General features: G+C 44.1%; 1 protein-coding gene across 1 annotated transcript in view; it reads right to left on the bottom strand.

Annotated features, from left to right (window-relative positions):
- The window catches only part of LOC115177466 (E3 ubiquitin-protein ligase znrf2), a 93971-nt gene extending 81257 nt beyond the window's left edge, over positions 1–12714 (bottom strand). The window contains exon 1 of the mRNA XM_029738266.1: positions 11685–12714. Coding sequence (XP_029594126.1) covers positions 11685–12096 — 412 coding nt within the window. The 5' untranslated portion in view covers positions 12097–12714. The remainder of the gene's footprint in view (positions 1–11684) is intronic.
- Between the last annotated feature and the right edge of the window lie 610 nt (positions 12715–13324).

Genomic DNA, 13324 nt, shown 5'->3' with positions numbered 1-13324 from the left:
AATAATTTGTGTGAGATTGAGGGCATCAAGCTTGGATTGTAGGATGGCTGGGGTGTTAAGCATGTCCCAGTTTAGGTCACCTAGCAGCACAAGCTCTGAAGATAGATGGGGGGCAATCAGTTCACATATGGTGTCCAGAGCACAGCTAGGGGCCGAGGGGGGTCTATAGCAGGCGGCAACGGTGAGAGACTTGTTTTTGGAGAGGTGGATTTTTAAAAGTAGAAGTTCAAATTGTTTGGGTACAGACCTGGATAGCAGGACAGAACTCTGCAGGCTATCTCTGCAGTATATTGCAACACCGCCCCCTTTGGTTGTTCTATCTTGTCTGAAAACGTTGTAGTTAGGGATGAAGACTTCACAGTTTTTGGTGGACTTCCTAAGCCAAGATTCAGACACAGCTAGGACATCCGGGTTGGCAGAGTGTGCTAAAGCAGTGAATAAAACAAACTTAGGGAGGAGGCTTCTAATGTTAACATGCATGAAACCAAGGTTATTACGGTTACAGAAGTCATCAAAAGAGAGCGCCTGGGGAGTAGGAGTGGAGCCAGGCACTACAGGGCCTGGATTCACCTCTACATCCCCAGAGGAGCAGAGAAGAATAAGTATGAGGGTACGGCTAAAAGCTATAAGAATTAGTCGTCTGTGACGTCCAGAATAGAGAGAAAAAGGAGCAGGTTTCTGGGGGCGATAAAATAGCTTCAAGGTATAATGTACAGACAAAGGTATGGTGGGATGTGAGTACAGAGAAGGTAAACCTAGGCATTTAGTGATTATGAGAGAGATATTGTCTCTAGAAACATCATTGAAACCAGAAGATGTCATAGCATGTGTGGGTGGAGGAACTGAGAGGTTGGATAAGGTATAATGAGCAGGGCTAGAGGCTCTACAGTGAAATAAGCCAATAAACACTAACCAGAACAGCAATGGACAATGCATATTGACATTAAGGAGAGGCATGCTTAGCCGAGTGATCAAAGGGTCCAGTGAGATTCAGACAGCTAGCCGGGCCATAGGTAGCAAGCTGGTGGAAGATGGGAGGGAGGTCTGTTTTTAGCCACCTCGTGCGTTTCCGTCTGTAGGTTAGTGGGGTTCCGTGTGGAAGGGGGGACCTGTCCAAGTTGGCAAAATAGTTAGTTATAGTGGCCCAAGAAAAGTGTCCGATAGACCTATTCAGATCGCAGCCGAAAAGACAGCTAACGATTAGCCGGCCGCAGATGGGCGATCAGGTTACGTCGCGACGAAGGGGCCAGTTGGATAACTCCCTCGGGCAGATAACGTCGGTGGTCCAGTCGTGAAGACCCGATGGGGCTCCGCATCGGCAGTAAAACGGGTCATGATAGGTGAGTTGTAGCCCAGGAGACACTTCAGCTGGCTAGCTCAGGAATAGCCCACGAGTGGCTGACGGAACTCTTCAGCTGGCTAGCTGGCTAGCTCCGTAATAATGTGTGTTAATTCCGTGACCGACGTTGCCAATAGTCACTCAGGTAGCAGCTAGTTAGCTGCAAGATCCAGGTGTAAATGTCCAGAGCCTGCGGTAGAAATCGGGGAAAGGAGAGAGAATAGGTCCGATATGCTTTGGTCTGAGTCGCGCTGTACAAAAACTGGCGATAGCTTTTCGAGCTAATGGATAGCTGAGGACAGCTAACCGTGGCTAGCTGGACTTCAACGTTAGCCAGTGAAAATGGCTAACCTCTGGCTAGCTTCTGTTGTGGAATTCAGATGAGGTAAATAATACTTTCTTTTTTAAATTGGTGAGGCGGGTTGCAGGAGAGTGCTTTGAGGTTGAGTATTTAGAATAAAAAATGTAAAAAGATCAGTGAAGAAAAAAATATGTAAATATATATATACACGGGACACGACAGGACGTCTGAACTGAACTGCTACGCCATCTTGGATATACTTGAGTTCCTGTATGTTGTTATGATCACACCATGTCTCGTTAATCATAAGGCATACACCCCCACCCATCTTCTTACCAGAGAGATGCTTGTTTCGGTCGGTGCAATGCGTGAAGAAACCAGGTGGCTGTACCGACTCAGATAGCGTGTCTCGAGTGAGCCATGTTTCCGTGAAACAATGAACGTTACAGTCTCGGATGTCTCTCTGGAACGCTACCCTTGCTCGGATTTCATCTACCTTGTTGTCAAGAGACTGGACATTGGCGAGTAGTATGCTCGGGAGCGGTGCACGATGTGCCCGTCTACGGAGCCTGACCAGAAGACCGCTCCGTCTGCCCCTTCTTCTGCGGTGCCGTTGTTTTGGCTCGCCGGCTGGGATCCGATCCATTGTCCTGGGTGGTGGGCCAAACAGAGGATCCACTTCGTATTTCTGGTCGTAATGTTGGTGAATTGACGTTGCTCTTATATCCAATAGTTCCTCCCGACTGTATGTAGTAAAACCTAAGATTACCTGGGGTAACAATGTAAGAAATAACACATAAAAAAGCAAAATACTGCATAGTTTCCTAGGAATGCGAAGCGAGGCGGCCATCTTTGTCGGCGCCGGAAGTCAGGTGTGCCAAGTTTGTAGCATCATACCCAAGAAGACTCGAGGCTGTTCTCGCTGCCAAATGTGCTTCAACAAAGCAGTGATGAGAAGCTGTCAAAACTAGCTTTCTGGACCACCACTATAGACCAAAGCACAGACCAAGACAGTCTAAATCACAGACCAAAACAGACCAACACAGACCCAGAAACATGCAACCAACAGCACATGCTCAATACAGACCACAAAGCTACTAGCACTTTAGACCAAGACAGCTTTAACCTTTCTGGCGCAGGCGTTCCGCTAGCGACCCACCTCGACAACATCCGGTGAAATTGCAGAGCGCCAAATTCAAAATACAGAAATAGTCATAATAAACATTCATAAAAAATACAAGTGTTATACATCGGCTTAAAGATTAACTTCTTGTTAATCCAGCCGCTTTGTCAGATTTCAAAAAGGCTTTACGGCGAAAGCATACCATGCGATTATCTGAGGATAGCGCCCCGCTTACAAAAGCATACAAACATTTTACAACCAAGTAAAGGAATTACAAGTCAGAAATAGCGATAAAATTGATCACTTACCTTTGAAGATCTTCATATGGTTGCAGTCACAAGAGTCCCAGCTACACAATAAATGTTTGTTTTGTTCGACAAAGTCCCTCTTTATATCCCAGAAACTCAGTTTTGTTGGTGCATTTTGTTCAGTAATCCACTGGCTCAAAGGCGATCAAAACATGCAGACGAATACATCCTAATAGTACTGGTAAAGTTCGTCGAAACATGTCAAACGATGTTAATAATTAATCCTCAGGTTGTTTTTGTCTAAATAATCAATAATATTTCAACCGGACAATAGCGTATTCAATAGAAAGGAAAAACAACGAAGGGCGCACACTCGGTCACGCACGCAAACCAGCACTGCATAATTCTACAGACTCTTTTGTCTTGCCTTGTTGACACCTTAGGGATCTTCCATCACTGAGGATGGAACAGGAACCTACAGTTGAATATTTCACCCAGGAGACAACTCTCTCTAATGCTCTCCTGTTCTTCCATCTGACTTGGCTTATAGCTGGGGGCCATTTGTAACGGCCGACGTTGGATGGAGAAATGGACCAAAGCGCAGCGTGGTAAGTGCTCATGATTCTTTATTACCACAACACACTCAAACATAACAACAAAAGGCGAAAAACCTAAAACGTACAGTTCTGTCAGGCAACAGAGGCTAAACAGAAAACAACCTCCCACAAACACAGGAAGAAAACAGGCTGCCTAAGTATGATTCCCAATCAGAGACAACGATAGGCAGCTGCCTCTGATTGGGAACCACACTCGGCCCAAAAGCAAAGAAACAGAAAACAAATTTTCCCACCCGAGTCACACCCTGACCTAACCAAACATAGAGAATAATAAGGATCTCTACGGTCAGGGTGTGACACCATTGGCAGCAGCCAGCCAATAGCACTGCAGGACGGTGGTATAGCACTATACTTTCAGTAGTGCAATCTTAGTGAATACTCACAGGGAGACAATCTTCCTTCGTTTCAGCCTGTAAATCAAGCCAGCTCGTCTCCAGCTTTCAAACAAAACTTCTCCATGAAACTGCTACTCCATGAAATATCTATTTCAAGTTATTTACTATTAGCAGTCAATAACCACTGTCTGTCTCCCAGCAGTCAGTCATTCACAGCAGTCAGTCATTCACCACACAGAGGAAGACTGTAGGAAGCGCCATGAGGACTCCCCTGAGATGAGTTTCATTGGCAGGACACTAAAATTACAGCCTACTGAGTCTTCTGAAGCTTGTCTTCCCTCCTACCATTCATGTTATTTACTCACTGTGTTTTAAGAGGTAGAGAACAAATATATACATTGGGAATTCAATCTGATGAAATGGGAAGGACATTTTTCAAAACAGACGTTTTCTTTCTGAGTGTCTGGGCTAGACGTTGGATCAGGTCGGACGGTTGACCCCTTTACTACAGCAGGTGTGTGGACCTGTTAATCTGCTCCAGGCCCCTCAACGTCTTAGTGGGGGCAGGAAAGGTGTGACTCTGATTAAACAATGTGATACATGACACCACCTGACACACTTTGTACTACAGGTTGTCCCTGACGACATAAACACAATATTACAACTAGCTAGTATTTAAAAAAAGAAACAAAAAAGACAAAATTGTATATTTCCTGTATGTTCTTTCTCTGTTCCAGAATTAGGACCCTCCTGCTTTCAGACAAACACATTTACAGTAACTGAGCAATTTTTTCAGACACAAACAGGCGACTGTCGTGCACACACTTGTGTACTGGTCTTATTTCCGCCTAATGTGCCTTTTTAAGCTTCCCTCTTACTCAGTGGTCAAAACTGCCTCCCCGCATAGTCTCACAAGGCAAGTTGTGCTTTCACTTCTTTTCAGAAATCAAATAAACACATCTATTATTGCTCTTGGCAGCCGTGTCATAGGTAAAGTAGGTGTATCTGTGGTGTAGAAGAGCATATTCAAAGAAACGACCAGCAGCACTGCTCCCCTGGGTAAGTTAAAATGTGTGGTAAGGTTAAACAGAAGAGTCGCCAAGCAGCTTTCAGTGGGAAAACCGCCTACTAACTGTATAAATAACTAAAAACAGTTACAGAACACCTGTACCCAAGACACACCTCACCCGGCTGCAAGGTGCTTGCGGGGAATGAACAGGGTCAAGTTTTTCTTTCATGATAATACTGTATTAACATGACCCTGACTCAGCCACTAAACTATTATTTCATTATCATTAGAGAGAGAGAGATGAAGGGAGAGAGGGAGAGAGAGAGAGATGAAGGGAGAGAGGGAGAGAGGGAGAGAGAGAGAGATGAAGGGAGAGAGGGAGAGAGGGAGAGAGAGAGAGATGAAGGGAGAGAGGGAGAGAGGGAGAGAGGGAGAGAGACGTGTTCAAACAGCCATAGAGAAAGAGTCCAAAACGGTAGACAGAAAGCTGCTTGGTACACTGTGCCTATATATCTCTCTCCTTCCAAGGACAACAACATTCTCTCACTCACTAACACCAGTGAAAAGAGCAATAGAACCAAATATAAACACTTATAGCATTCATGGAACTATGTCTGAAATAAACATGGTTTACAAAACTGTGTCTTCAACTCATTAAACATGAAATACTCATTGACATGAATAAAGAAAAGAAAATGCACTGTTGTTGAATCTCAAAAAGCAGAAGTAGATCCCAGCCAGTCAAAATAATGTGTGTGTGTGTGTGCAGGTATGTGTGTGTGTGTGTGTGCATGTATGTGTGTGTGTATATATGCATATATGCATGTGTCTGTGTGTAAAACAATATTCCCCCTCTGCTCTCAGACACACAGGAGTCTAAATTCTAACTGTGTTTACATCTGAGTGGAGCTGATGTGGTTGAGGCTCACCCTGACATGGCACACCACGACACGGGTGCAGGAAGAAGGTCGAGAGCAGAGAACAGGCAGGCCTCTCAACACAGAACACAAGAGCTGCCGGGAAATTCCATCTGAGCAACCAACGACTCAACCACTCAACGACATGGCTGCTCTGTTTCCACCACAGGTGCTCCAGCTGTGTGAAGTATTAACTTACACCAGACATGATACCCAAGGCATATACTGTCTGTAGGCTATATTGTGTGAGAGTGAATAGCTGGCCTGTGGTGCATTAAGATTATTAAGTGACATCAGGGATTCTGGAGGCTGGGTAGTCTATTCTATTGTGAGAGTGAACAGTGTAGCTGAGGTGAATACATCTGTGAAGTCTGAACCTGGTTGTTTCCTATGAAACGATAGCAGGGCTTCTGCAGGCTGTGTATATTATCTGAGAGTGAACAGTGTAGCTGAGGTGAATACATCTGTGAAGTCTGAACCTGGTTGTTTCCTATGAAACGATAGCAGGGCTTCTGCAGGCTGTGTATATTATCTGAGAGTGAACAGTGTAGCTGAGGTGAATACATCTGTGAAGTCTGAACCTGGTTGTTTCCTATGAAACGATAGCAGGGCTTCTGCAGGCTGTGTATATTATCTGAGAGTGAACAGTGCAGCTGAGGTGAGTGGAGGACAAATCCAATTAGAGTTTTAATTGAATTGCAGCTTGAGATCAGGGTGAGTGTATCAAAGAAGGCACAAGGGAGAGGAGAAGCAACGTCTGAATGAGCAGGGCTGCAGAATGTGGAGAGAAATTCAATGGGTTGAGTTGATGATTGAATGGTTCAATCGGTTGGTGCTCGATTGTTTAGGTCTACATTCTAATGGGATTCACGGAACTATGCCTGAAATAAACATGGTTTACAAAGCTGTGTCTTCAACTCAGAAAACATGAACATGGTCCATCACTGGACAATCACATGTAACCTTACAAACATCATGGTACGTCCCAACTGGCAACCTATTCCTATAGTCAAAAGTAGTGCACTATATAGGGAATAGGGTGGCTATCGAGATACATCCCGTGTTGGACTTGATTCATTTCTTGAGGCATGTTAGATGAGGCATGTCGAAGCTTCCCTTTCTGAAAGTTAAAGAAGGAGAATCCAGCTAATGGATTTAGAGTGGCAGTGGCAAGTGAACATTCAGAGCCATGAGAATTGCTGAGCAAATATTCCCCAGACCCAGATAATCCATGTCATTTCTCCCTCCCTTTCTCTCTGTTTTATGAGCATAATTCCCCTCAGAGATGGGGAGAAAGCAGAGTGAAATTACTTTCTCTAAAGTAATCTCTCTTTCTCTCTCTATCCAGCATGTCTGCATATTTAGCAGCTCAATGCAAAGTAACCACAATCTTTTGGGTGGTTTTCTGAACCTAATCTGTTAAATTCCTAGACCAAACTAATCCTCAAACAGCATGTCGGAAGAGAAAGGCAAACATGCCAAGCCCTGCTGATACTGAGTTGACAGTCTGATCTGGACTAGGCGGTCTCACCTTAGACTGGACACAGACAGTAGCCTCATTTAGGCGGAGTGATTCTCATATCACTATTTAGCTTGCTCTATAACTACAGTAGTAGACTATAACCAACTTTTAACCAACTACTATACCTTTGCTTCTTCAAGCAGATATCAATGTCACTCTGTTAGCTACATCAGGGTCTGCTGAAACTGGTGGTGAGAGTTAGTCCGGAAATTACGGTAGACTATTAAGCGCACCTGAATATAAGCCGCACCCACTGAATTTAATAACAATTATTATTTTGAACATAAATAAGCCGCACATGTCTATAAGCCGCAGGTGCCTACCGGTACATTGAAACAAATGAACTTTGCACAGGCTTTAACGAAACACGGCTTGTAACAAAAATAAATAGGCTTTAACGAAACACGGCTTGTAACAAAAAATAAAACATTTGCAGTAAACAGTAGCCTACCAAGAAAGTCATTGGTCACTATCTTCCTCCTCCTGTGCACTGAAGTCATCTCCTTCGGTGTCGGAGTTGAATAGCCTCAGAATTGCTTCATCCAATATAGGATCGTTTTCATTGTAGCTCTCGTCACTTCGGGGGCGGAAATCCCGGGGGGGACGGGGGTGACACGACCCCCCCATCCTGGGAAAAATATGATTTGTCCCCCCCAATATATCACTGAAACATAACTATGTCATTTAAATAATATTAATAATACGCAATGAAAGCAATTGTGCTGATTATAGACACTTAATAGCGCGTTTTTAAGTTTCAAAAGATTGCGACCCCCCCCACCCTTTGCCTCACAATGGTTTGATCCACTGCCAGTTCCTTAGTTGGCAAGGTAACAGAGGGGTCGTATCTACTGTCTGAAAGGCACTCAATGAACGTAACTGACGTGAGGTTAATCTAGTCAATCGCGCACACACACTAGCTGAATATGCAGAGCTAGCACGCAAATATTACCTATTAAGCTAGCTAGTACCTATTCCATTTATGTGGTGTCGTCAAAGATGGAATCTTTGCTATCGTCAATTTATTCCAAGATCAGCATGCAGATGATGTAAGTTAGTGCTTCAAAGTCCCTGTGATAAGGTTAGCGATAAACTGAAGTCCAAACTGAACAGAACTACACTCTTCTACCATTGTCTTAAATATATTTAATGGTCTCGTTGCAAAAGCTAAATTGTGGCAAGGGAACTTTTATTTATTTATTTTATTTCACCTTTATTTAACCCGGGTAGCAAAGATTATAGGAAACACCACTGAAACTGAATTGGTGCTCGCTAGCTTTGCAAATTCAGCTATTGTTGGAAGCCAGCCAATATGAAACAAACTATTAAAATTACAAAAGGTTGCAGCATATGTTGTGTAAATGGTGAACTCATACAGCTGTCAACTCTTGTCATTTTAATCCGTTTCACATTTGCTAGCTACCTTTTAGATCGAAGCCCAAATAGAATGATAGAAGATGATAGAAGCCCATCTCCTACTGTAAATAACCTACACACTGTGTGTATGTGTAGCCAGCCAGCCAGCCAGCCAGGTAGAAAAATGGCAGAAAAATAAAAGACGGACATCAGAGTATTTTTCAATACACCAAAACGCATATTAAGAACCCTAGTAGCCTAATATCTCAAAGACTAGTTGATAAAATGTTCATAAGAAAGAAATTAAATTCTAATGGAAATGTTTCACAATGATGTCATTAGGCAGAGCAGGCAACAGATGGCACACAGACAGCAGAGTTGGGGACAGATATGCAGGGACAGACTGGCAGAGACAGGGAGTCTCAGGTAAGTTTGTTGAGTCTTTGTTTGGCAACATTATGAAAGGTTCTCAAATTTTTTGACTTGTAAAATAGGAACATAATTGGAAAATGCCATGGATACCCCCACTCTCAACTTAAACTGGTGACTGAACTAAGATTTGTTAAAGGCAATGGTATTGCTGTTGTGATTAGTTGTGTAGTTTTGGGTACCGGTAGTTAGGAGTACGGCAAACACCTTATTTCTTTGGTTCCTCAATATACATTTACCATATTACAATGTAGGCTATGTGTTACAGCACTACTTTTGGTGTCCCTCTCAGGAATTGCTCTTGAGAAAATTTCATGTAATTGTCCTCTCCAAAGTTGATATCAGATTTTCGCCCCTGCGTCACTTTCATCCGGAGGCAAATCCCCCGCTGAGCCCTCTTCAACATGCAGCAGTCCAGCCTTTCGAAACCCGTTGATGATAGTGGATTTGCCTCCACGCCTCCACGCAGCTCCACGCTGTCAGGACCCACTGGCAGACTTGACCATAAGTTGCTCTTCGCATGCGGCCCATTTTAGTGAATGTGTTTTTTTGAGAGAAAAAAAATTGTTTAAGCCGCGAGGTTGTTTAAGCCGCGAGGTTCAAAGCGTGGGAAAAAAGTTGCGGCTTATAGTCCGGAAATTACGGTAGTCTGTCTCCCCGACAACTATATGTCATGTCAGGTCGCAGTTGTAAATGAGAACTTGTTCTCAACTTGCCTACCTGGTTAAATAAAGGTGAAATACATTTTTTCTTTTTATTTTAAATGTGGGATGATCATTGACAGGGATGTATCATACTGAAGTGGATATGATGTGGGTTGTGGTTGCAGAGATCAGATGAATGCTCTCCATCGTTCCAAAAAAGGCTGTTTGGTATCACATTCACTGACGATAATGAACACTCCTTACTATGGTGTGCACTGTAAAAGTACATGATGGTGATAAGGAGGAGGATGAAGACGGGGAAGATAAGGAGGAGGAAGAGGATGAGGCGGGGGTTATTGAATCATAGCCTATGCATTATGACTGTAAACTATGATCATCTTTGGACACTCTGTTAACTAACCTCCAAACGAGCTTCAATGCCATACAACACTCCTTCTGTGGTCTCCAACTGCTCTTAAACGCTAGCAAAACCAAATGCATGCTTTTAACCGTTCGCTGCCCGCACCCGCCCGCCCGACTAGCATCACTACTCTGGACGGTTCTGACCTAGAATACGTGGACAACTACAAATACCTAGGTGTCTGGCTAGACTGTAAACTCTCCTTCCAGACTCATATCAAACATCTCCAATCCAAAATCAAATCTACAATCGGCTTTCTATTTCGCAACAACACCTCCTTCAGTCACGCGGCCAAACTTACCCTAGTAAAACTGACTATCCTACCGATCCTCGACTTCGGCAACGTCATCTACAAAATAGCTTCCAATACTCTACTCAGCAAATTGGATGCAGTCTATCACAGTGCCATCCGTTTTGTTACCAAAGTGCCTTATACCACCCACCACTGCGACCTGTACGCTCTCGTTGGTTGGCCCTCGCTACATATTCGTCGCCAGACCCACTGGCTCCAGGTCATCTATAAGTCTATGCCAGGTAAAGCGCCGCCTTATCTCAGCTCACTGGTCATCATAGCAACACCCACCCGTAGCACGCGCTCCAGCAGGTATATCTCACTGGTCATCCCCAAAGCTAACACCCCCTTTGGCCACCTTTCCTTCCAGTTCTCTGCTGCCAGTGACTGGAACGAATTGCAAAAATCGCTGAAGCTGGAGACTAACATTTCCCTCACTAACTTTAAACATCAGCTATCTGAGCAGCTAACCAATCGCTGCAGCTGTACATAGTCCATCTGCAAATAGCCCACCCAATCTACCTATCTCTTCCCCATAGTGTTTTTATTTACTTTGCTGCTCTTTTGCACACCAGTATCACTACTTACACACCATCATCTGCTCATCATCATCTGCTCATCTATCCCTCCAGTGTTAATCTGCTAAATTGTAATTACTTTGCTACTATTTATTGCCATACCTCCTCATGCCATTTGCACACACTGTATATAGACTTTCTTTTTTTTCTATTGTGTTATTGACTGTAAGCTAGTTTATTATGTGTAACTCTGTGTTGTTGTTTCTGTCGCACTGCTTTGCTTTATCTTGGCCAGGTCGCAGTTGTAAATGAGAACTTGTTCTCAACTAGCTTACCTTGTTAAATAAAGGTGAAATAAATAAATAAATAAAACAATCTAAAATGTTGTTACAACACTATTATTATACAGTTATTACTACAAACATGTCATCCAAGTTGCATGTAGCTGTAAAACTGAGGTTAGGACCCATTTGGTCCACACTTGTGAGTAATAGGTAGAAAACCCATTTAGACAGAGAAGGTGACATTTCCGTGAATAAAACTGAGAATCAACACTACACAGACGCAAGTTGCTTGCTGCATGTTGCTACCTTATTGTCAGCCAGTCTCTTACCTCCAAAAAGGTGAGGTGAAAGGTGTGCTGGTAATGATCCAATCAACAACCGGGGACCCCCTTGCCCCCCGCTGGACCTGTCCCTCTCGGCCTCCTCCGGGGTGCTGCTGCCAGACTCCTGCGAGCTGTAGGCTCCACTGCTGTTGGGGATGTTGATGCCTGACTGGGGTCTTGGCCCAGACCCTCCAGAACTGCCTCCCACGGACCTCGTCCTGGGGCCAATGTGTTGACTGGAGGTCACTGTGGTTCCCGAGGCCCCATGAGCCGACTGGCCGTAGGAGTGATAGCTCATTGCCATGGCTGCAGTCCTACCGTTCCCATTGCTGGTAGTAGAGGTGCTAGAAGGTAGATCCGAACCCGAGTAAGCCCTGGTCCGTCCGTTAGCGGCTGGGCTGCTCTGCTTAGCCCCCATGTCGGTCGCTGGTGCCAACACACGTCCACAGATTTACCCTGAATTATTAAAGGACTCGTGCAGCACGGCGGCGGTCAGTGAGTGTGCCACATTTAAAACGCAAAGGACAAGTACACGACCACGCAGTCCAGGACAGTGATTCAAATTTCAATGAATAAAAGTAACTGACAGCGATACAAAACAGGGGTTTGGAAAGCTGTCTTTATGGTGCGCTAAAAACAAAGTAAATACACATGACATTAAAACTTTGCGAAGAGTTCATAACATGTCACGACCATAATCCAGAATAAGTGGTTGTTGCCATTTTGCAGTTCGAATTTCTCCTCGTCCCGGTTGCTTGTTTTGGATTAATATGCTTTGGCTGTTGTTGTCTGAATAATGACTGTCCGCCATACGCCCTCTCTACGAAAGTGAAGAGCCACGCTCCCCACGCTTCCTTGTTAGCCGACCGCAGGCAGTCACAGTGAAACTATTATAATGTAGGAGGAAGTGATGGAGGGAAGGGGATGACAGAGAAACAGCAGAGCAGAAACGACAATAGCGGGGACGGGGCTCCGTGCGCACAGCACTGAGCACTGACTTGGTTGCCGAGTGAGTCGAGTTTGGAGGCGGATCCTCTGTCTTTGTGCGTCAGGTTACGTCAGCACCAGCAGTGCACAAGCCAAGCGACATCAATAACAAGAGCAAGCCTTATTCAGGAGTGGCAAGTCTGGGCAATAGGATCAAGGACAGTGGGAACGGACTGAGTCCACTTTTAGTACCTGTAAATTATACGCATTTGTTGCTGGAAACGAGCGACAAATACATCTAGGCAAACCTGCAAACTCAGTTATGGTTCATGCCCCTCTGACAGAGCATAATAAACCATAGCCTCGAGGAATAAAATGGTAAAATACAGTTTCAAGAATCCATTCACATGCAGGACATTCAATTATTTTTGGTGACATTTATTGCATAGGCCTACAGCCATACTCACCGAGAATAGTAGGGCAGATGTAACCCAGTTAACACATGACTATCATTTAACCTACAAAGGGTTCATCCAGGATCAAAATAACCTATTCCACAACATTTTGCTTATCATTCATTGTCTGGAACATGTAAAACATTATACAATGTTTCAATTTGTTGATGATGTCACAATGACGATGATGATGTCACATATTTCTTGTTGATTCACAATTTGGGTCTATTCAATTAAGTACACACACAGCCATTTCAACAAAAA

The sequence above is a fragment of the Salmo trutta genome, chromosome 37, assembly GCF_901001165.1.
Source record: "Salmo trutta chromosome 37, fSalTru1.1, whole genome shotgun sequence".
Lineage (NCBI taxonomy): Eukaryota > Metazoa > Chordata > Actinopteri > Salmoniformes > Salmonidae > Salmo > Salmo trutta.
The sequence above is the reverse complement of the archived record's forward strand: the minus strand, read 5'-3'. Positions and strand labels throughout refer to the sequence as shown.